Raw genomic sequence first — 21,521 nt, 5'->3', positions numbered from 1 at the left:
TAATTTGTACTTTTAGATAGAGAAATGAATTAAAGGTATTACCTCAATGAAATCAAAATTTATATGCATATAAACTGGGTTGGAACAGATTACCGTAAATTCCTAATTAAACACGAGGAATTAATATATGCGTAAAATTGCAAGAAACCTATCTCGCGAATTTTAATTTTCAGACATGTAAACTACATGAAACTAATAGTAAATTTTGTTGCTATTTTTGAGTCATCAGAATGTTTCATTATGATATCAGGATATTGAATTGTGTATTTAATAGAGTAGGATGTGCAGTTGTTTCAGACACAGAGCGAGAAGTAATTTGTTACAGAAACAACACTGATAGTGATAGGAACACAGAGAAATAAAATATTGCAGCCAAGTCAAATTAAAGGCCATAAAAGTACTACTGTAACAGCTAGCATTCAATAGTTCAACCAAGCCCTAAAGAAAGCCAATACTCAACCAGTTGATTGATTCACATGCCTGGGAAAATAGATATATTTTTGTATTTGATAAGGATCTTTTTTAATATAAATGACAAAACAAGTGTACATAATCAAGAAATGTTTACTTTTAAATATAAAACAGTTTGATGACATCCTGCTCAAAACTTGACCCAGTCATGCAAAAAATGTGGTTAATTACCATAATCCATGGAGATGATGAGTTTATGAATGGACAGTTTTAAGAGAGTCAAGGTCTTCATATGCCGCTGTAATTAGGTCAGATGGAATGGGATGAAATTGGTACCGACTTCTGATGGCCAGATCCTATTTGGCTGATAGCTGTGTTAGGACCAATTACTCTGTTACCCCATATACAACTAAAGTGGAAGCATCTATTTTCATTTTATCAAGATCTTGTTGATCACTTGACTTAGTTTTGTGAAAATTGCACCAATTATCATGTTTCCCTTTCTTTCTTGTTGCAACATTTCCTGCATTCTAAGTAAATAACTGTCACCCACTGATGATATGGACTCTTGGTTCCATTGACCAGACTCATCTAATCATCTCAGTTATTTTACAGTTTTATAAGGTTCATTTTCCTGAATGGTACTAAATATAAGTCAGGGGACTATAAATACCGAGTTATTTGGTACTAATGAAGTTTACACCCTGGTATGTCTCCATTAGGTATAGTAGTTCATGACTGGTGAACGTCAGTGCCTGAAAAAACTAGTGGAAGCCATTCTAGGTGATTCAATCAAGAAATAACAAGTCGGGATAGAAATTAGACAGGCCTCTTATTAGCTCTCCCAGAAAAGTCATTACTAGTAGTGAAGTGCTGTGTTGTGACGAGGGACGCTACATCTCTTCTCCAATCTTATTTGCTAAAATCCTGCAGTGGCTAGTTTATCAAGTGGTAAAACTGAAAAGTATGCAAATTTATTGGTCCACTGTGCTAGGAACTTGTTTAGTAATGGTTGCTTTTAGCTTCATGAAGTAGAGCTGGTCATTTGGAATCATGCACTTATGTAGAATTAAGTTAGATGAACAAGGTTTTTGCTCTGCAATATATCTTTGTCCATCTCTAGGAATTAATACAAAACTACAACAAATGGATCGAATAAGAAAATGAAGCGGACTTTCGATAGGTTGAAGACGTTGTATGTGACTAGCATTCGCAGCATTCTGACAGCTCCAAAAGAAATATGGGAATGAAACAATTGAACAAATGAAATTCCACATTTGGGCTTGTATTGGAGCGTTGAGGTTACAAGGGACCACAAGACTCTTAATGTCGAGCTGCTATTTCAGACTTGTGGTGAAGTGAATTAAATCAAATTAAGTCCCATGCAGGCAAACCACATAATACGAGATTCCCCACCGCCTTGACGATTTTTCTCTGCATCAGCCTCTGACGTCTAATCCTACTGACACAAGATTATCACCCTGTATTTGATAGCGCTGTGACAGAAATACCTACAGAGCACCACATTCTGACTTGTACAAATTATTTTAATGTATTTGAATCCTACACTGCTCCCACAGTCCCAGTAATAACTAGCCCTTATTTCTGTAATGCCTTTATTTGTACCCATAAACACTTTTCTTTACAACTATTTAGCCTTGTCATAGCGATATTTAATATTTCCTGTTATGACCGTTTTCTACAAATTTCGATATCAACTGAGATAAAAATTGTTTTCAGAGCTTTGAAATGACAACCTCGGTTAATTTTCCCATAAATATGTACCACAATTATTATTTTTCTTGACCCAAAGTAGCTTATTTTTATTGTTGTGGGTCAATACCATACATAAAGATCTTTTAAAGGCATTGCAGATGTTTTATTAATGTACAAATGTTAAATATTCGAATATAAATTTCAGAATATCCTTTAATTCAATTTCATTTTATTTTAATATTAGGATGTCGTACCATTAACATTCTAAATATGTAAGCGTTTCTGAATGATCTTGTCAATGTTACAGATACCATTCTAAATATGTACACTTTTTTTAATGATCCTGTCAATGTTACAGGGAGGAGATGAAGAAGCGATACAGTCTGGACAGCCGTGAGTTACAGGAAGTGATCGCAGAGCAGGTCAAGAAGGCAGAGAAGAACTACAGTATGGAGGTCAAGTCCCAGAATGACAAGTAAGTCGTCAGGCAGAGAAGAACTACTGTATGGAGGTCAAGTCCCAGAATGACAAGTAAGTCGTCACACAGAGACGTCATTCAACAAATCTCTCTCAGGTTCATCACCCAACATGGCCACACCCTATAGCCATGGCCACACACTATAGCCATGGCCACACCCTATAGCCATGGCCACACCCTATAGCCACCCATCAAAAAGTGCTGCTACCCTCATTGACTCAGGAACAGAACCTTCCTTCCAAATTTTTTAATTTCAAATTTGATCTGAGAAGTGTTTATGAAAAACAACCTTTTCTAAAGTTTAATAGCTAAAAATACGAAAAATATACTCAATCTGAAATAAGAAACAGGGATGCTTTATAAATGGATTACCGGTACTGCTTATTTAAGAGTGTTTATGATTTCGTGTGTTAAAGGGGATTGAGGATCAGAAAAAGTTGTGGTGTGTCTAAATTTTAGTCCTGTCAGTCTCAATGTGCGTTTGTTATGTTATACTTGATCTTATTCCAAGGTGATATTGTTTCTATTTTCGTGAGAAGGATAGTTTAGAGAGATGAATGAAACTCTTGGCAAACTTGTGCATGAAGTGTCAAATATTATTTAAGACTGCATGAAGTATTGCAAACAATTAATGCTGTGTTAATTGACCCCACTAATTAGATTACATCACCACAACAATAAGTTGTGGATCGTATTCTTAGAGAATTCAGTGGGCAGCAGCTGAGGAAGGGGTTAAGTAAAACTGTTTGTTTGGGCTGATTATGTATAATAAACACATTAATCCGGATTAGCTGGGAGAGAAAGCAAGCACTTGCTTGGCTGCCATCTTCTGTTGTCTGGTCTAGGACACATGGAGCCCCACACAATTAAAGCTTCCAGAAAAAACCCAGTTATCTCGCCTCTAATTGTATATTTATGTCAGCACGGCTGCTAGTCTTCTTTCATTTTGCCAGAGGTATTATTTCAAACAGCATTTTTCTAAACATTTTTACTGTCATATTTAGGACAAAGTTATCATCTCCTAACAAACAAACCAAATTGTCAAGACTTGTCACAATAGAGTTTTTAAGAATTATGAAGAAGTTTACTGGTACCTATTTTGAAAAGGAATTGTCAAATCTTTGCATTTTTTTGTTCATAAGATCTTGAGCATTGCTTACCGAAAATTCTTAAATTATCTATTGAAATACTCTGTGAAAAATACATACAATTCAAACCTGGCACATATTGTTCATTTCATCTTAAAATCTTATCAGTTCTTTAGTTTGTAGAAAGTATACCCCAACCACCAACCCTACCTCCAGAAAGAAACTGGAGAAATTGACATATATTTCCTTTTAAAGAAGTCAATATCCTTTTAGAGTTCAGAAAAGATCTGTTGTTTGCATTGGAGTGAGAGTTCACAGAGTGTAAACTCAGCGGGCAAACTCGGCTCAGCTGTAGTGGTAAGGTGACACTGGGGTGAGAGTTCACAGAGCGTAAACTCAGTGGGCAAACTCGGCTCAGCTGTAGTGGTTAGTTGACCGATTAGAGACTATCACCAGCTCAGAACACTGCTGGTGCAGCCCTGTGAGGTCCCTACTGATCAGATCACAAGGGTCATTGAAACAAAATCTACTAAGGCAATTAACAGTATACATATTCTGAGCAGAAGTTCGGCAATGATATAGCTGTAATTCTCAATAGTATGAAAACAGATTTCCATTCTTGAAGAGGACCACTGTGTGTAGAGATCTCTGATAACAAGGGATAAAGGTATTTTAAATTTAACAAAAATGAAAGCAAGTTTATGTGCTCATTGTACTTTGGTAATTTTTTTCATTGATTTTCTTTGATTTCAGAGTGGACTTGTTGTCAAAACAATATTCTGATCTAGAGGATGAGTTCAGAATGGCCTTGCAGATTGAAGCAAACAGATTCAAAGAGGTAGGTCTTCATCTGATTATGATTAACAGAGGGTTCAACAAATATTGTAAGATTTTAGACCTCTAGGTCAGGGGTTCATGTCCCTGGGCCATAAAACTTGGATAAGTTTACTTTTGGTCTCAGTCTCACTTTTCAGCTGTATATATTCTTTCTGAATTGATGAGATCAAGATCAAAAGTGAGCTTATTTAAGTTTCTTGGCCTGGGGCTAGGTGTTGGGGCAAGGCTGTGATGATCAAATACATAGCAAAAATATATGGATTTATCACAGAATCTTCTCAACCCCTGGACATCTAGATGGCAAACTAAATGCCTTATTAGGATAAGCAAGGAAGCTGTCTTTCAGATTCAAAGCCTGTGTTGTAGGGAGTGGAGTCTTAACACATGCTCCCTCCTTGCTCCCTCCAGTCTGTAATTAGGAGTCCATAATTTTGTTTGCCTTTTCTCAATGCTCTTCCAATTGTACTGTTCTGTTATGTTTTTAGGGCTAACTATAACTCTGCCATGAGCTGGAATATTGTTTAATTTGACGTTTGGGAAAACTAACTTCCTGGCCAAGTCCACCTCTATGATTAGCTCCAAGTCTTGCCCTCCATCCAACATTATGTCTGTATTGTCATTCTTCTGTCAGCTGTTATTTCACTCTGTCACACAAAATGTTTGAATACTCTTCAGATCTACACATCTTTTATTTATGTTATGATCAATTTGATAATGCACTGAATATGGTATCTCTTTTGTAAACTTGCCCCCCCCCCCCCCCCACACACACACACAGAACTCCACTTTTATTTTATGAATTGTACAATATCCTGAATGCTATTCAGATCTAAGGAATTTGGTTAATTATTTATTAGACTGGGCAATTTAGTTTCTAAAATACCAACGCTGAAAAATTTTATCAAGAATAAATTTGAAATAAATGCAGCGGTGGTTAGAAGCTGTGTGGTCTGGGTGTGTGTTGGACTGATGGTGTTGATATTTGCCCAGTACTTCTAATTGTCTGTACCTGTACCAGTGTGTGACCCCGCGTGAGGCAGGAGATGAGAGGATGCACTAGACACAAAGATTACCCCCACATCACAGGCTAGGCAGCCTACCACTCACCTAGGCTTGTCACAGCCTCGGAAATCAACAACACTGACACCAGTTTATTTCACTTAGGGGAATCCTAAACTATCCCATTTGTAGCTAATATTACAACTGCCATTACAAGCTTGGTTAATTATGAAACCATCAAATTATTTATAACGTATTAAATGGTGATTATTTTTTATTTTGGATTTTTGCTAACCAAGCAAATAAATTGTATTTATGTATGGGTTTATAGCTCACCTGAGCTGAAAGCTCAAGTGAGCTATTCTGATCACATTTTGTCTGTTGTCCATCTGTCCGTCTGTCTGTCTGTCCGTAAACTTTCCACATTTTCAACATCTTCTCAAGAACTACTGGGCCAATTTCAACCAAACTTGGCACAAATCATCCTTAGGCAAAGGGGATTCAAAGTTGTGAAAATTAAGGGTCACACCCGTTTTCAAGGGGAGATAATTAGAAATTAATGAAAAATTTCGAGGAATTTTCAAAAATCTTCTTCTCAAGAACCAGAAAGTCAGGAAAGCTGAAACTTGTGTGGAAGCATCCTCAGGTAGTGTAGATTCAAAGTTGTGAAATTCATGACCCCCGGGGGTAGGGTGGGGCCACAATGGGGGGTCGAAGTTTTACATAGGAATATATAGAGTAAATCTTTAAAAATCTTCTTCTCAGAAACTAAACAGCCAGGAAAGCTGAAACTTGTGTGGAAGCATCCTCAGGTAGTGTAGATTCAAAGTTGTAAAATTCATGACCCCCAGGGGTCGGGTGGGGCCACAATGGGGGTTGGAATTTTTACATAGGAATATATAGAGTAAATCTTTAAAAATCTTCTTCTCAGAAACTAAACAGCCAGGAAAGCTGAAACTTGTGTGGAAGCATCCTCAGGTAGTGTAGATTCAAAGTTGTGAAAATCATGACCCCCGGGGGTAGGGTGGGGCCACAATGGGGGGTCGAAGTTTTACATAGGAATATATAGAGTAAATCTTTAAAAATCTTCTTCTCAGAAACTAAACAGCCAGGAAAGCTGAAACTTGTGTGGAAGCATCCTCAGGTAGTGTAGATTCAAAGTTGTAAAATTCATGACCCCCAGGGGTCGGGTGGGGCCACAATGGGGGTTGGAATTTTTACTTAGGAATATATAGAGTAAATCTTTAAAAATCTTCTTCTCAGAAACTAAACAGCCAGGAAAGCTGAAACTTGTGTGGAAGCATCCTCAGGTAGTGTAGATTCAAAGTTGTAAAATTCATGACCCCCGGGGGTAGGGTGGGGCCACAATGGGGGGTTGAAGTTTTACATAGGAATATATAGAGTAAATCTTTAAAAATCTTCTTCTCAGAAACTAATCAGGCAGGAAAGCTGAAACTTGTGTGGAAGCATCCTAAGGCAGTGTAGATTCAAAGTTGTGAAAATCATGATCCCTGGGGGTAGGGTGGGGCACAATGGGAGGCTGAAGTTTTACATAGGAATATATAGAGTAAATCTTTAAAAATCTTCTTCTCAGATTCTAATCAGCCAGGAAAGCTGAAACTTGTGTGGAAGCATCCTCAGGTAGTATAGATTCAAAGTTGTGAAAATCATGACTCCTGGGTGTAGGGTGGGGCCACAATGGGGGGTCGAAGTTTTACATAGGAAAATATAGAGTAAATCTTTAAAAATCTTCCTCTCAGAAACTTATCAGCCAGGAAAGCTGAAACTTGTGTGGAAGCATCCTCAGGTTGTGTAGATTCAAAGTTGTGAAAATCATGATCCCTGGGGGTAGGGTGAGGCCACATTGGGGGGGAGGGGTGTTAAAGTTTTACTTAGGAATATATAGAGTAAATCTTTAAAAATCTTCTTCTCAGAAAATAATCAGCAAGATGATTCTTTATAATTGTTAAGACTTTGGCTCCAGGACAATTCTTTGGCCTCACAAGAAGGTTCAGAGTTTGATGTAGCTAAATATCCCATATATAAACAATTGTAAAGGATCTTTTTGAGAACTGCAATACTCAACATGTGATATGACTATAAAATTGAAGCAGGCAGCTATTTTTTCATTAGAATCTTTTTGTATTACTGTATTGAGTTATTGCCCTTGATTTATTGATTCTTTATTATTTTGATTAATGCATCCACTGTTAACCAATTATTGTGATGATTATTTTTATACAATAATAAGTATTCAATGTATATAAGTTGTTCTGCATAAGTAGTTTTGGGTTAGGCCGGATTAGTTTGCTTATTTTTTATTTCCAATTTTTAGATACTATGAATTATTTTAGGCCGGCACATATATAGGGACAGTGTCTATTGCATTATGAGGAGTGACTGTCTGGGGTTAACCTTGAACAGGTTTGGATAGATTGAGTCTGTGGACATCCCTGCCCTATCTAATCTTCGTGTTCTTGTTAAGTCTAAGATACAGAGTGTGCGGTCATTCCTGCCTTGTCATTAATACAAGTGTGCGGTCATCCCTGCTTGTATTGGTGGATGCGGCGGAGCACTAGTGTATGGTCATCCCTGCTGGTGTTCTGGCCTTTCTAGCGCAAGAGTGCGGTACTCCCTGCTTGGGTTAGGTTGAGCTGTTGGCGCAAGTGTGTGGTCATCCCTGCTTGCGTTATCCCTGCTTGCGTTAACGTTGGTACCTGTTGAGTTGCGTAGGTGTGCGGTCATCCCTGCCTGCGTAACGTTGAGTCCCAATATATGTGCAGGAGCGGTGATTAAAATCTGCTCTTGTAAATAATGGCAGCAATCAGGGCTATCTGAGTTCCAAGGGGGAAAAATGGATTTTATTTATACAGGATCTACATGTATTATTGTACATTGTACAGGTTGTTTGTATAATGACTCCATAAGCTGACTTTATCATACCTATTGTTCCTCAGGTGAGCGATGTGGCCCATGGGCCTCTTGTTTGATAATGTAGTGTTGTGGTTATAAGAAGTAATTAAGATACATATTTTTTACAATATTTATTTTTATTTTCCACAGCTTCAACATGCATACCAAACAGTGAGTGAGGAGAATGCAGAAAATAAGCAGGCATTATTGGCAGCTCAGCAGAAAGATGAGACATCATCAGCCATGATTAGTGAACTCACACAGGTAAATACGGCCAAATCAACAAGCTCAAAGGGCTCAATTACCTGTATTCCCTTGTAGATTTTTTTTTGTTTGAACAAAAAAATGTACAAAATCAATTGACCATGTGATCAAATTTATTATTAATAAGATAATTAAACAAACACATTGCAGAAGAGAGGAGAAAATGTTGCAGTTAAACTCTAAGTAAGGGGTGCCAAATAAACATTTATTTAATCCAGTGAATAAACTCATGTCAATTAGATAGCTGTGTCATTTACAGTCTGCAACTGTTAAACCTTAATCTCAGTGACATAATGCAACTATCAAACTTATTGTTAGTGACAATTTGTAAACCTTGTTGCAATGACAGCCTACAACTGTCAAACCCTACTGTCATTGACTGTAACTGTCAAACTCCACTGTCATTGACTTCTGTAACTGTCAAACCCTTCTGTCTTTGACAATCTGTAACTGTCAAGCCCTACTGTCATTTACAGTATGTAACTGTCAAACCTTCTGTCATTGACTGTCTGTAACTGTCAAGCCCTACTGTCATTGACAGTCTGTACCTGTTAAACCCTACTGTCATTGACAGTCTGTAACTGCCAAACTTAATGTCATTGACAGGCTGCAACTGTCAAACCCATGTGTAAGGGGCAATTTCCAACTGCCAAACTTGATGTCAATGACAATCTGCAATTCTTAAACTCTATTGTATATTACAATAGGCAACTGTCGAACCAAAGTATCAGTGACACTCCAAATCTTCTGAACCCTCAAACTGCAATTGTCAAGTCAAAGTGTCAGTGACACTCCACATCTTCTAAACCCTCAAACTGCAATTGTAAAGTCAAAGTGTCAGTGACACTCCAAATCTTCTGAACCCTCAAACTGCAATTGTCAAGTCAAAGAGTCAGTAACATTCACATCTTCTGAACCCTCAAACTGCAATTGTCAAGTCAAAATGTCAGTGACACTCCACATCTTCTGAACCCTCAAACTGCAATTTTCAAGTCAAAGAGTCAGTAACACTTCACATCTTCTGAACCCTCTCTCTGCAATTGTCAAGTCAAAGTGTCAGTGACACTCCACATCTTCTGAACCCTCAAACTGCAATTCAAAGAGTCAGTAACACTTCACATCTTCTGAACCCTCAAACTGCAATTGTCAAGTTAAAGTGTCAGTGACACTCCACATCTTCTGAACCCTCAAACTGCAATTGTCAAGTCAAAGTGTCAGTGACACTCCACATCTTCAGAACCCTCAAACTGCAATTGTCAAATCAAAGTGTCAGTGACACTCCACATCTTCTGAACCCTCAAACTGCAATTTTCAAGTCAAACAGTCAGTAACATTCACATCTTCTGAACCCTCAAACTGCAATTTTCAAGTCAAAGAGTCAGTAACACTTCACATCTTCTGAACCCTCTCCCTGCAATTGTCAAGTCAAAGTGTCAGTGACACTCCACATCTTCTGAACCCTCAAACTGCAATTGTCAAGTTAAAGTGTCAGTGACACTCCACATCCTCCGAACCCTCAAACTGCAATTGTCAAGTCAAAGTGTCAGTGACACTCCACATCTTCTGAACCCTCAAACTGCAATTTTCAAGTCAAAGTGTCAGTGACACTCCACATCTTCTGAACCCTCAAACTGCAATTTTCAAGTCAAAGTGTCAGTAACACTCCACATCTTCTTAACCCTGAAACTGCAATTGTCAAGTCAAAGTGTCAGTAATACTCCTCATCTTCTGAACCCTCACTCTGCAATTAACAAGTCAAAGTGTCAGTAACACTCCACATCTTCTGAACCCTCAAACTGTAATTCAAAGTGTCAGTGACATTCTGCCATTGTCAAGTCAAAGTGTCAGTAACACTCTGCTATTGTCAAGTCAAAGTGTCAATGACACTGCAGTTGTCAAGTCAAAGTGTCAGTAACACTCTGACATTGTCAAGTCAAAGTGTCTAGACACTCTGCATTTGTCAAGTCAAAGTGTCAATGACACTCTGCATTTGTCAAGTCAAAGTGTCAATGTCAGTGACACTCTGCATTTGTCAAGTCAAAGTGTCAGTGACACTCTGTATTTGTCAAGTCAAAGTGTCAGTGACACTCTGTATTTGACAAGTCAAAGTGTCAGTAACACTCTGCATTTGCCAAGTCAAAGTGTCAGTAACATTCTGCAACTAATGTCATTTACAGTTTGCAACAATCCAACCATAGTGTTAAAAAACAATTTTCAACTTTCAAACTGTTAATTACAATCTTAACTAAGCTGTCAAACCCAAGTGTCATTTACAACTTGCAACTGTCAAACCCTATTGACATTTATAATCTGGTCAAAACATTGAATTTGCAGCTGTCAAATTTCAGTGTAAAGCCATAGTGTCAATTTTAATTTGCTTCTGTCAAAACCTTGCAGTAAGGCACCTGTCAAATCCAAGTAAAGGAATTTAAAAATATGGAAATGTTTAAAAAAAAAGAAGGTTAGAAAGGTATAAATATCTCTCACTGTCTTATCATTGATGTTTAAAGGTTAAAGCTGTATTGTATTTAATACACCAAAAAATGTTTAAACATTTATGTATGTTGGAAATTAAAGATGATGGGCAAATGCTGTCAGTGACCTTGACCTTTCACATTTTGCCATAATACAACAGGGCTGCGTAGCAGCTAGTCTAGCTGCTATGTCATAGATGTCTTAGTCTATTGCATGGACCGCTAGTTAAGCTGCTATGTCTCTGATTTGAAGTTGGAAATATTCAAATAAAAACTTATTACATTGACATATTTTGTCAATTTCAAGCGGAAATATAAATGAAAAAATTCATAAATAGGATGAAAAAATATCACTAAATGAAATAAATTTCATATTTGTAACAGTAGTAACTAAAGAAGCCATCTTGAATTTGATGCCTAGCTTTAAAAATATATGCTACAAATTTCTACGTAGTGGCTAGGCTAGCTTGTTGTTTAACAGTATAGCAGCTACATAACAGGAACGATTTAGAACGCACCCCAGTTTTAAGTCAGATGAACAAACTTTGAGGGACATGAACACAGTTGAACGACAAACCTTATAAAGACTTGTTAAGATGCATGCAAAAGTAAATGAGTAATGTTCTTATTCAAGAAGAGTTTGCTTTTACACATGAGGAATTAGGTAAATTATTCAAGTTGCTAATCCTAAGTCTGTTGTTTACACTGTAGCAATCATCAGAAGTTTGTACAAGTAGTAACTGCCTTTGTTGCTGCTTAATTAGAGCATTTTGTTTCAGTGAAGCAAAATCACATCTTTGTTCAGGTTTTTTTTTACAATTAATGATCCATGAGTCGTACTTTTGTGAATGGAACCAGCCCCAGTTTCATGTCCATTGAAATCAGGGTATATTTGTGTTTTATTCTAATTTGCTTGTACTTTTTGCCGAGTCTTAATTCCTTTTGTACTTTATCCATCGACTGATCTTATATGTCAGATGGGTGTCGAGATAGTGTAAAGCTAAAATTGTCTCCCCTGAAGTATTGTCATGGAAATCGTGTTAATTGAGTTTAAATGTGATTCTGCGGCTGGAACGGACATCCCAGCATGTTTGTTTGTGTCGTGTTAACATCCAGCTTTGTTTTGGTTTGTGTTTTATTTCTTTGTTGGTCCATTTTTTTTCTCATGTAAACATATTCAAGACTAAAACCTTTATACTGATATGGAATATTTTATTGAAAAGTAAAGTAATGATCCAAAATGCTTTGATTAAAAAAATTATTAAAGGAAATGTTGCAATTTTAAAATCAGAAAGAAGGGCAACCCTTCAATTTATGATTAACTTTTTACCTGTATTGGCATTAATTAGAACAGTTTGAATTCATAGACTATTCTACTTTTTTAATTTCACAACTCAGTGAACTATAAATTCCTGTTGACACAGAAATGTGTTCTAATTATCAGCAGAACATAAATCAGTCCGTCCCAATGTCTGCAATGGTTCCTCAGAGACAAATAGCAGCCACATGGAAAACACTTAATATTCCTGATCATCTTTCATACAGTAGTTTTGCCTGAAGAACCCATGGAAAGAGTTTCTGGCAGAGCTTTTCTGGAAACTTGTTAAATGATTGGACAAGGTTTGCAAGATTGGATGGAAAATAAGTTTGATTTGAATGAGAGAAGGCGACATTGAAGTTTTGTGTCATTTTCTGTCTCATGACTCATACATGTTTTTCTTTGCTGCATTGTTACATGTTGGAAATTTAAACAAGGATTGATTAGTTTAACTTGTGACTTGGGAAAATTTATCTGTAAAATGCATAACCATATTTGATTGTAATCATTCACTTTGCCAAAGATTTAATAGGTAAATGATGTAAATGAAACAATTGATGTTACGTCATATTTCACCAAACTATGTCATTTTGCCCTGGAAAAGAGCAGTACTGCAGTTTTTATGAAGGGGTCTATTGTTTATAGATTGTGTCGTCAATTATTTTTAAGGGTCATTATGATGGCAGAAAAAATAATCATGGTCATCACAGTATTTTTTAATTTCTCTGTTGCTTAGAAATACTTGCAAATAACTTACGATAACATTTTAGTTCTGTTCAAAAAGGATTTAGAGAAACAAGATAATACTGCTGTAGTCTAAAGAAATACTATTTTATACATGTTTACTGAGAACAATTATCTTGTGCCCCAATCACCTTCAACAATAACAAGTATGCCTCATTAAAAAGCTGATTTAAAAAAAAAAACATATTAGTCCTACGTTATTGCATTCCATGTTTCTATAGATATTTATTTTCTGAAGACTCGCTCATTTCTGAATGATTTTTGATATTCTTCCTCTAAATTTGATCTCACTCATTTCCTAATGATTTTCATCATTATGATAACGACTCTTAACTCACACCCAGTACCAATTAGTTATTACTTGGATTTCCTATTTTTCTGATCACATTGGATGTGTGAAATTATCCAAGAGTTCAGGTGCCCCTCGGTGAGGACATCCAACTCTGACTTCATTTATTAATTAGTTTTTTCTCAGAAGAGTTTGATGCTGTGAGTTAGATGATGCTGACGTGCATTTACAGGTCCAGCGGCCATTGCTGATGACATCACAACAACACACCCCGCAGGATTAAGTCAATCATCCTATCTATTGGCTGGCTGAGCTCACTTCCTGTCAAAGGTGCCGAGATACTTAGTCTCCAGTAGAACTTTGTCAGCAGCGGAAAAGTACAAGCTCTCAAGTGGAAAATTGGTTAAGCTCAAAATTATTTTGTGTATGTAAAATTAAGGCTGGAATTTGTAGATTAAAAAACTCTTGAATCTTTGGATATACTTTGAAAATCTACATTGTGAAGATAGTTTAATACCCTGCATCCGAGTTCACAAATATGTTAGTTAGATTTTAACTTTTATCTTTATTGCACTTTTAGATTTACCCTGCAATGAAATTCAACTCAAAGCTATTTATGGTTGTAATCAAATGAATTTATAAATCCAAGCAGACTTTGACTGGTTTCTATTTATGCACAAAGCTGGAGTAGGAGAAAATTGTAGTAGAGCGTTAATACTCACAAGATAAATGTCGCCAGGCCTAACCACTGCAAGATTTTCAAATAATTACAAAACAAAAACAATCAAAAGAAACAGAGGAAATTAATTTCTGTGGTGACCTTTTGATCGACTGATTGTGGTCTTAATTTCTGACTGTTGTCTTGTTTTTAGATATGATGTGTGGTGTTTATTAGGTGTAAGGTAAATGACTTGATCTTAGAGGTGATTACCAGGGTACATACAGAGATTGTTTATTAATCTCAATCTGTCAGTTCTAATAGTGTGGACGTCCTTACGAGTCATCTGATTTTTACACCTGCCCTGCTCCTCTCAGCGGAGTCCTTGTTTTCGCTCCATAATTTCCTTGCATGTCATTCTCAGAGTTATGGCATATTTGGGTTACTTCATTGCTGCTTAATACTGGACACCGCGGTGTGGTGAATTGCTGCAATCTCTTTCCCTCCATGCCATCCTACATAATTTACCCTGACCACTGATTTTACAGCATCCATTTTTAGATCATCTTAGATTCCTGTGTACCACTGTTTGGAGAGGCTTTCCAGGTTTTCTGAACCATTTTGTCTCTTTTTTAGGCCCCAGGATTGCCTTTTTGACTTCCCCTGGTCTGAACTTTGATTGATTTTGTCCCTGATTTCTGAAAGACACAGACAGTAAATTAGGCTAATAATGCAGCTTAATGTGGATTAAGCCTCAACAAGAGCTTGGATTTGTGGGATAAGACAGGCCACTTAAGATTTATTGTTGGAGGCTGCTAAATCCAGGAAGCATTCATTATTGTTCTATAATCTTTTACACAATCATAAACCTGCATAAACTATATCTGTCAGTGAGCATTCAACCTACACAACTTTAAAACTTAATGTAACTTTACTACATCCTTTTTCATAACCTTAATTTTCAGATTATACAAGAATTCAGACAGTCTTTAAAGTAATTATATGTTATCGGACTATTTCCTCCACCAAGGCCAAACAGAGACCATATATAGACTGCACTTGAATATGAATTAGCTTCATCAGATAATATTTAACTTAATGGAGGGCTGGCAAGATAATCTGAAAAGTATTGATCTCATATTTATTTTAATAAGTCACAGGTTTTATCATTTCTCACTACAATAACCACTCGTTCTGTGCTGGAACCCCTGTTGAACTTTACAATTAAATCAGAACCAAGTACATGTAAAACCTATTACTTATAATTAATATGTCATCTGAGTCCCTTTTTCTGCTTAGAATGTTTTTATTGAAAAACACTCAGTTAAATGTCATATTTAAAATTTGTGACTAGTTGCTTCCATATGCTTAGATGAGTGCACAAAGGTTACAGGCAGTCTGCGGTGTATTTGAGAGGATGAGATGATGGTTGTTACAAGGACTCAGTTTGTTAGTTGTGGGTGGAGAGATATTATAGAGGAAGCATTATTCTTTGTGTGAGATAAGGCCAGTCTTCTATTGCAATTCACAATTATGCATCATTCATATAAATCAAAAACTAATTGCAACAAGTACAATAGTTTTTTGTTTAAACAAAAATATTACTTGCATATTTTGCTCGTACTGCTAACTGAATGTTGTGTAACTTCAATTTTCCGTAGATTTGCCGGCAAAACTCGTTATATTATGACCTTTTATGTATCTAGGACAGTGTGGTGTATCTATGAAATACATGGTTAAGACTGATTCTTGTGTAGAGGAACCAAAATATCAAAATTCTTTTAGGTTATTGATTTAAATAATGAAAGAAACTTTACAGGTGTCTTTATCTGATGGATGTACATGTACAATGGATGTTTCCCAGACAGTCTGAAAGAATAAATCTAATGGATGTTCATAAAAGACCAAAGAGTTAGTCCTTGATTGTTCCTCTGAAGACTCATACTTTGTTTGTATATTGGTTATTCCTCCAATGATTAGAGTACTTGTTGTATAAAGTACTTGTAGATGGATGTTCATTTGTTATATAAAGTACCTGTACAAAATGGTCGTTCTACTGATGAACATTGTACTTACCCAATGGTTTTTCCACTGTAAACAGTACTTTCACAATGGTTGTTTCACTGATGAACAGAGTACTTTCACAATGGTTGTTCCACTGTAAACAGAGTACTTAAACAATGGTTGTTCTACTGATGAACAGAGTACTTACACAGTGGTTGTTCTGATGAACATAGTACTTTCACAGTGGTTGTTCCACTGATGGACAGAGTACTTACACAATGGTTGTTCTACCAATGAACAGAGTACTTACACAATGGTTGTTCCACTGTAAAATGAGTACGTACACAATGGTTGTTCCCCTGATGAACAGAGCATTTACACAATGGTTGTTCCCCTGATGAACAGAGTACTTACACAATGGTTGTTCCACTGATGAACAGAGTTCTTACACAATTGTTGTTCCCCTGATGAACAGTTTACTTACACAATGGTTGTTCCACTGATGAACAGAGTACTTACACAATGGTTGTTCTACTGATGAACAGAGTACTTACACAATGGTTGTTCCACTGTAAAATGAGTACTTACACAATGGTTGTTCCCCTGATGAACAGAGCATTTACACAATGGTTGTTCCCCTGATGAACAGAGTACTTACACAATGGTTGTTCTACTGATGAACAGAGTACTTACACAATGGTTGTTCCACTGTAAAATGAGTACTTACACAATGGTTGTTCTACTGATGAACAGAGTATTTACACAATGGTTGTTCTACTGATGAACAGAGCATTTACACAATGGTTGTTCCCCTGATGAACAGTTTACTTACACAATGGTTGTTCCACTGATGAACAGAGTTCTTACTCAATGGTTGTTCAACTGATGAACAGAGCATTTACACAATGGTTGTTCCCCTGATGAACAGAGTTCTTACACAGTGGTTGTTCCCCTGATGAACAGAGTACTTACACAATGGTTGTTCTACTGATGAACAGAGCATTTACACAATGGTTGTTCCCCTGATGAACAGTTTACTTACACAATGGTTGTTCCACTGATGAACAGAGTTCTTACACAATGGTTGTTCAACTGATGAACAGAGCATTTACACAATGTTTGTTCCCCTGATGAACAGAGTTCTACACAGAAGTTGTTCCCCTGATGAACAGAGTACTTACACAATGGTTGTTCTACTGATGAACAGAGTACTTACACAATAGGTTATTCCACTAATGAACAGGGTTCTTACACAGTAGTTTTCCTACTGATGAACAGAGTACTTACACAATGGTTGTTCTACATGAGAACAGAGTACTTACATAGTGCTTGTTCTACTGGAGAATAGAGTTCTTACACACTGGTTGTTCCGCTGATGAACAGAGTACTTACACAGTGGTTGTTCTACTGATGAACCGAGTTCTTACACAATGTTTGTTCTATTGATGAACAGAGTACTTACACAATGGTTGTTCCACTGGTGAACAGAGTTCTTACACAATGGTTGTTCCACTGATGAACAGAGTTCTTACACAATGGTTGTTCTACTGATGAACAGAGTACTTACACAATAGGTAATTCCACTGATATTCTCTGTTAGATGAGGTACTTGTTTAGCAGTTGATTTTCTGTTGAATAAAGATTTTTTTCAGTGGTCGATCCTTTGTTAAAAAAAGTTCTTATACAATGGTTGTATGGTTGAAAGATAACCTGAAAAAAAAAATTTAAAACCCCAAATCTACCTACCTTATGTAGTATGTTTTCATAACAAATCTACTTCTTTTTCAGCTTGTGAAAGAACAGAAAGGCAGAATAGCAGAACTATCTAAAGCCAAGCATGAGCAGGGAGCAGAATACAAGGTACGGAGGCCTGTGTCATTATATCATTGTATCAAACAATATAGGTGTCTCATTATATCATTGTATCAAGCGATATAGGTGTTTGTGTCGTTGCTGTATCATATTGCTGTGTAGCATTATTCCCTTGGTATAGTTTGTGTCAATAGTTGTTTGATCTCTGTAACAGGACAGGATTCAGGTGCTGGAAGCCCATGTAGAGGAGGCCAGAAAAAGGATGTTACAGATGGAGCTACTCAAACAGGTAGAGATTAGGGATTGTATAGCTAACTGTTCTGTTCTAGACTGTAGGGTTACTGAAACAGGAAAATTATCAAGGAAAAGGGGTGGGTAACTGTTTTGAAATATAGTATAATTGAAACAGTAAGATAATCAAGGGTACATTGAAGTAGGTTACAGTTCTAAAATGTACAGCTTATAAACAGAGAATCAAGGAAATGGGGAGGTAACACTATGAGAAAGGTATAGTTAAACTTTCCAGAATGTAGAGCCATTAAATCATGTAAATCAGGAAAGTGGGACTTTTCTAACTGAATAGTAGGATAATGCACACACTGTAGGTGCACAGCATTGCAAGCATCCTAGATTTGCAGATTGCTTGTGAAAACATTTTATATGTCTCCTTTTCACTGACAGGTTCAGAAAAACACAAAGATTTTAGCTACAGTATGATGACAATATGTTCTCTTCAAGAAGTACATATATAATTGTTTCTCCTTTCCTTTATTTATTTAAAAAATCAGACAAAACTCTTTCGAATGATGATGTTATTCATATACAAGTAAGCCTTGGGTATAATATATGTATTACATGGGTATTACATTGTATGACATGGGTATTACATATTTATGCCATGGGTATTACATATGAATACCATGGGTATTACATATTTATGCCACAGGTATTACATGTGAATGACATGGGTATAAAATATGTATGCCATGGGTATTACATATGTATGCCACAGGTATTACATATGTATGACATGGATATTACATATGTATGACATGGGTATTACATATGTATGCCACAGGTATTACATATGTATGAAATGGATATTACATATGTATGACATGGGTATTAAATATATATACCATGGGTATTACATATGTATGACATAGTGATGGGCGATTATCGCCGACAATCGAAAGTCGGTCGCTAAATGTCTCCCGATGTCGATGATCGATTAAAATTTTCATAATCGATTATTTTTTAAAAAAATTTGATACAAACGTAAGTTACAAAAATTCTTCGTACGACTTGACTTTTTTCAAACATCGAAACGAAAATAGGTTTATAAACAAAATGGCGGCGCGATGTGCAAATGCCACTTATCAAGATCCCAACAGTAACATGACTCAGGAAATATTTCCATATCCAAATACAAACTTTAAATCCACAGTGTGGAAGTATTTTGGATTGTTGACTTGCTCATTTTCTTGAATAAAAACCTTGAAATGTACTGGTGAAACATTGAAGTGGTATGTCATGTGACTCGGCCAGTAGTAAACTTTCTAGTCACGATGTTTAAATGTTAAATTGTTTTAGTTTAATGCTTTTGAAATAGGATTTGAACTCTGAATTTCAAATTAATTTGTTATATTTTAAATTGTTGATGTTTATTGTTTGAAGTTTGAACTTGCTCCTAACTTCCTAGTCACTATAAATGGTACAATTCCTAGTTTTCTTTTATTCTAACCAGGTGCAATAAATAAGATTGTATGTGCATACATGTAATAATATATAAATTTTATTAACATATTTGATTTGTTTGAAAAAATATTTAATAATTTCAAACAACTGAAACAAGTATATATTACTGTATATACAACGCAAGACGCAAGTTTTTGTTCAGAGTTTCATTCAATTAAACATAATTTGAAAAATTTTGATTATTTAATCAATTATACACTTTCGATTATTTCCGATAATCGATTATGAAAATTTTCTGATTTCCCATCACTAGTACAGTACCCGCAACGTTATTTTTTACAATCCTATCCTATCGTATCGTGTATCAATCCTATCGTATCGTGCGTGTATACTGTTCTATCGTGCGTTAATTCTATCCTATCGTGCGTGTATACTGTTCTATCGTGCGTTAATCCTATCCTATCGTGCGTTAATCCTATCAGGTTTTTCGTTTAATTTCAACAATTCCTCCGTTTATCCTATCGTGTTAATCGTATCGTGACTTTTCATAAGCAAGTAAATTTATTACTAAGTTGCAACTCGTTCGGTGCGCCGAATATTTATCGAACAATAATTGTAAAATCCTATCCAACATTCCGTCAGGATACTAATTTTTAATTTTTTTTTAGATCAAAATTAACCAATATCATATGTAAATCATATCTGTTAACATTGAAAATGAAAAACGACGTTCTTAGGAACAAGGTAACATATTTACCTGTATATCGAATATATTAAATCGTACGCAGAGTGTATACCTGCATAAACCTGCGTAAACATTAACTTTTATGCAATATAATTTTGTTGCATAATATTTTACAGAAACAAAACTATTTATGATATAATTTATATTTAATTAAAACCCGAGTTGTATTTTGAATCCGTTATTTTCCGTGTGATATTTGAATTCAGGCTGAAATGTTCTCGGCAATCAGCTAGGGTGTGTGGTAATGAAACAATGTTTACAAATCATACGCGGAAAGTGCATCTGCGTAAATATTTATTTATAACTTGTCTGTTATAATTCGTTTTTAATGTATCATTTTCTGATACAGAAAGAAATGTACTTATGATAGATTTTATATTTACTTTATAAAGAGTTGGATTTATGTAATTAAACCTGCTATTTTCCGAGTGATTTAATATCGGGCTGAAATATTCGCGGCGATCAGCTTGGGTGTTCGGTAATGAAAACAATTTTAACAATGCAGAAAATTTATTGATCATTAAAGCTCATAATTTTAATTGAAAAAAAATTAACTGGTCATTTTTATACATTCTATAAATGATGCAGCGATGATTAACAACTCGGCAATTGCGACTTAAAAGAAATTCCACATAAATCTTTATTTGTACATGTTCTCTCTCAAATTCTGCCATTATCAGTTTGTTCGTAAATATCGTTTAAAGCGATCATACGTTTATCATGAACATCGTTTATCCTTTCCTATCGTGTATTAATCCTATCATATCGTGCGTGAATACTGTTCTATCGTGCGTTAATCCTATCCTTTCGTGCGTGTATACTGTTCTATCGTGCGTTAATGCTATCCTATCGTGCGTGAATCCTATCCTATCGTTTATCTTGTAAAAAATAACGTTGCGGGTACTGTATGACATGAATATTACATATTTATGACATAGGTATTACATATGTATGCCATGGGTATTACATATGTATGACATGGGTATTATATATGTATGCCACAGGTATTACTTATGTATGCCATGGGTATTACATATGTATGCCATGGGTATTTCATATGTATGACATTGGTA

General features: G+C 35.9%; 1 protein-coding gene and 1 long non-coding RNA gene across 2 annotated transcripts in view; one reads left to right on the top strand and one right to left on the bottom strand.

Annotated features, from left to right (window-relative positions):
• LOC128190653 (leucine-rich repeat and coiled-coil domain-containing protein 1-like) overlaps window positions 1-21,521 on the top strand; it is an 83,397-nt gene that overhangs the window by 46,538 nt on the left and 15,338 nt on the right. The window contains exons 14-18 of the mRNA XM_052862771.1: window positions 2,486-2,602; window positions 4,447-4,531; window positions 8,593-8,706; window positions 17,982-18,053; window positions 18,220-18,294. Coding sequence (XP_052718731.1) covers window positions 2,486-2,602; window positions 4,447-4,531; window positions 8,593-8,706; window positions 17,982-18,053; window positions 18,220-18,294 — 463 coding nt within the window. The remainder of the gene's footprint in view (window positions 1-2,485; window positions 2,603-4,446; window positions 4,532-8,592; window positions 8,707-17,981; window positions 18,054-18,219; window positions 18,295-21,521) is intronic.
• On the bottom strand, window positions 8,823-17,967 carry LOC128190657 (uncharacterized). The gene is made up of 2 exons (XR_008244372.1): window positions 17,761-17,967; window positions 8,823-14,887 (listed from the first exon to the last, which is right to left on the bottom strand). It is a non-coding gene; the product is annotated as an uncharacterized LOC128190657 (long non-coding RNA).

The sequence above is a fragment of the Crassostrea angulata genome, chromosome 6, assembly GCF_025612915.1.
Source record: "Crassostrea angulata isolate pt1a10 chromosome 6, ASM2561291v2, whole genome shotgun sequence".
In the NCBI taxonomy this organism is placed as follows: Eukaryota; Metazoa; Mollusca; class Bivalvia; order Ostreida; family Ostreidae; genus Magallana; species Magallana angulata.
Note: the sequence above shows the minus strand (reverse complement) of the source record. Positions and strands in the feature narration are given on the sequence as shown.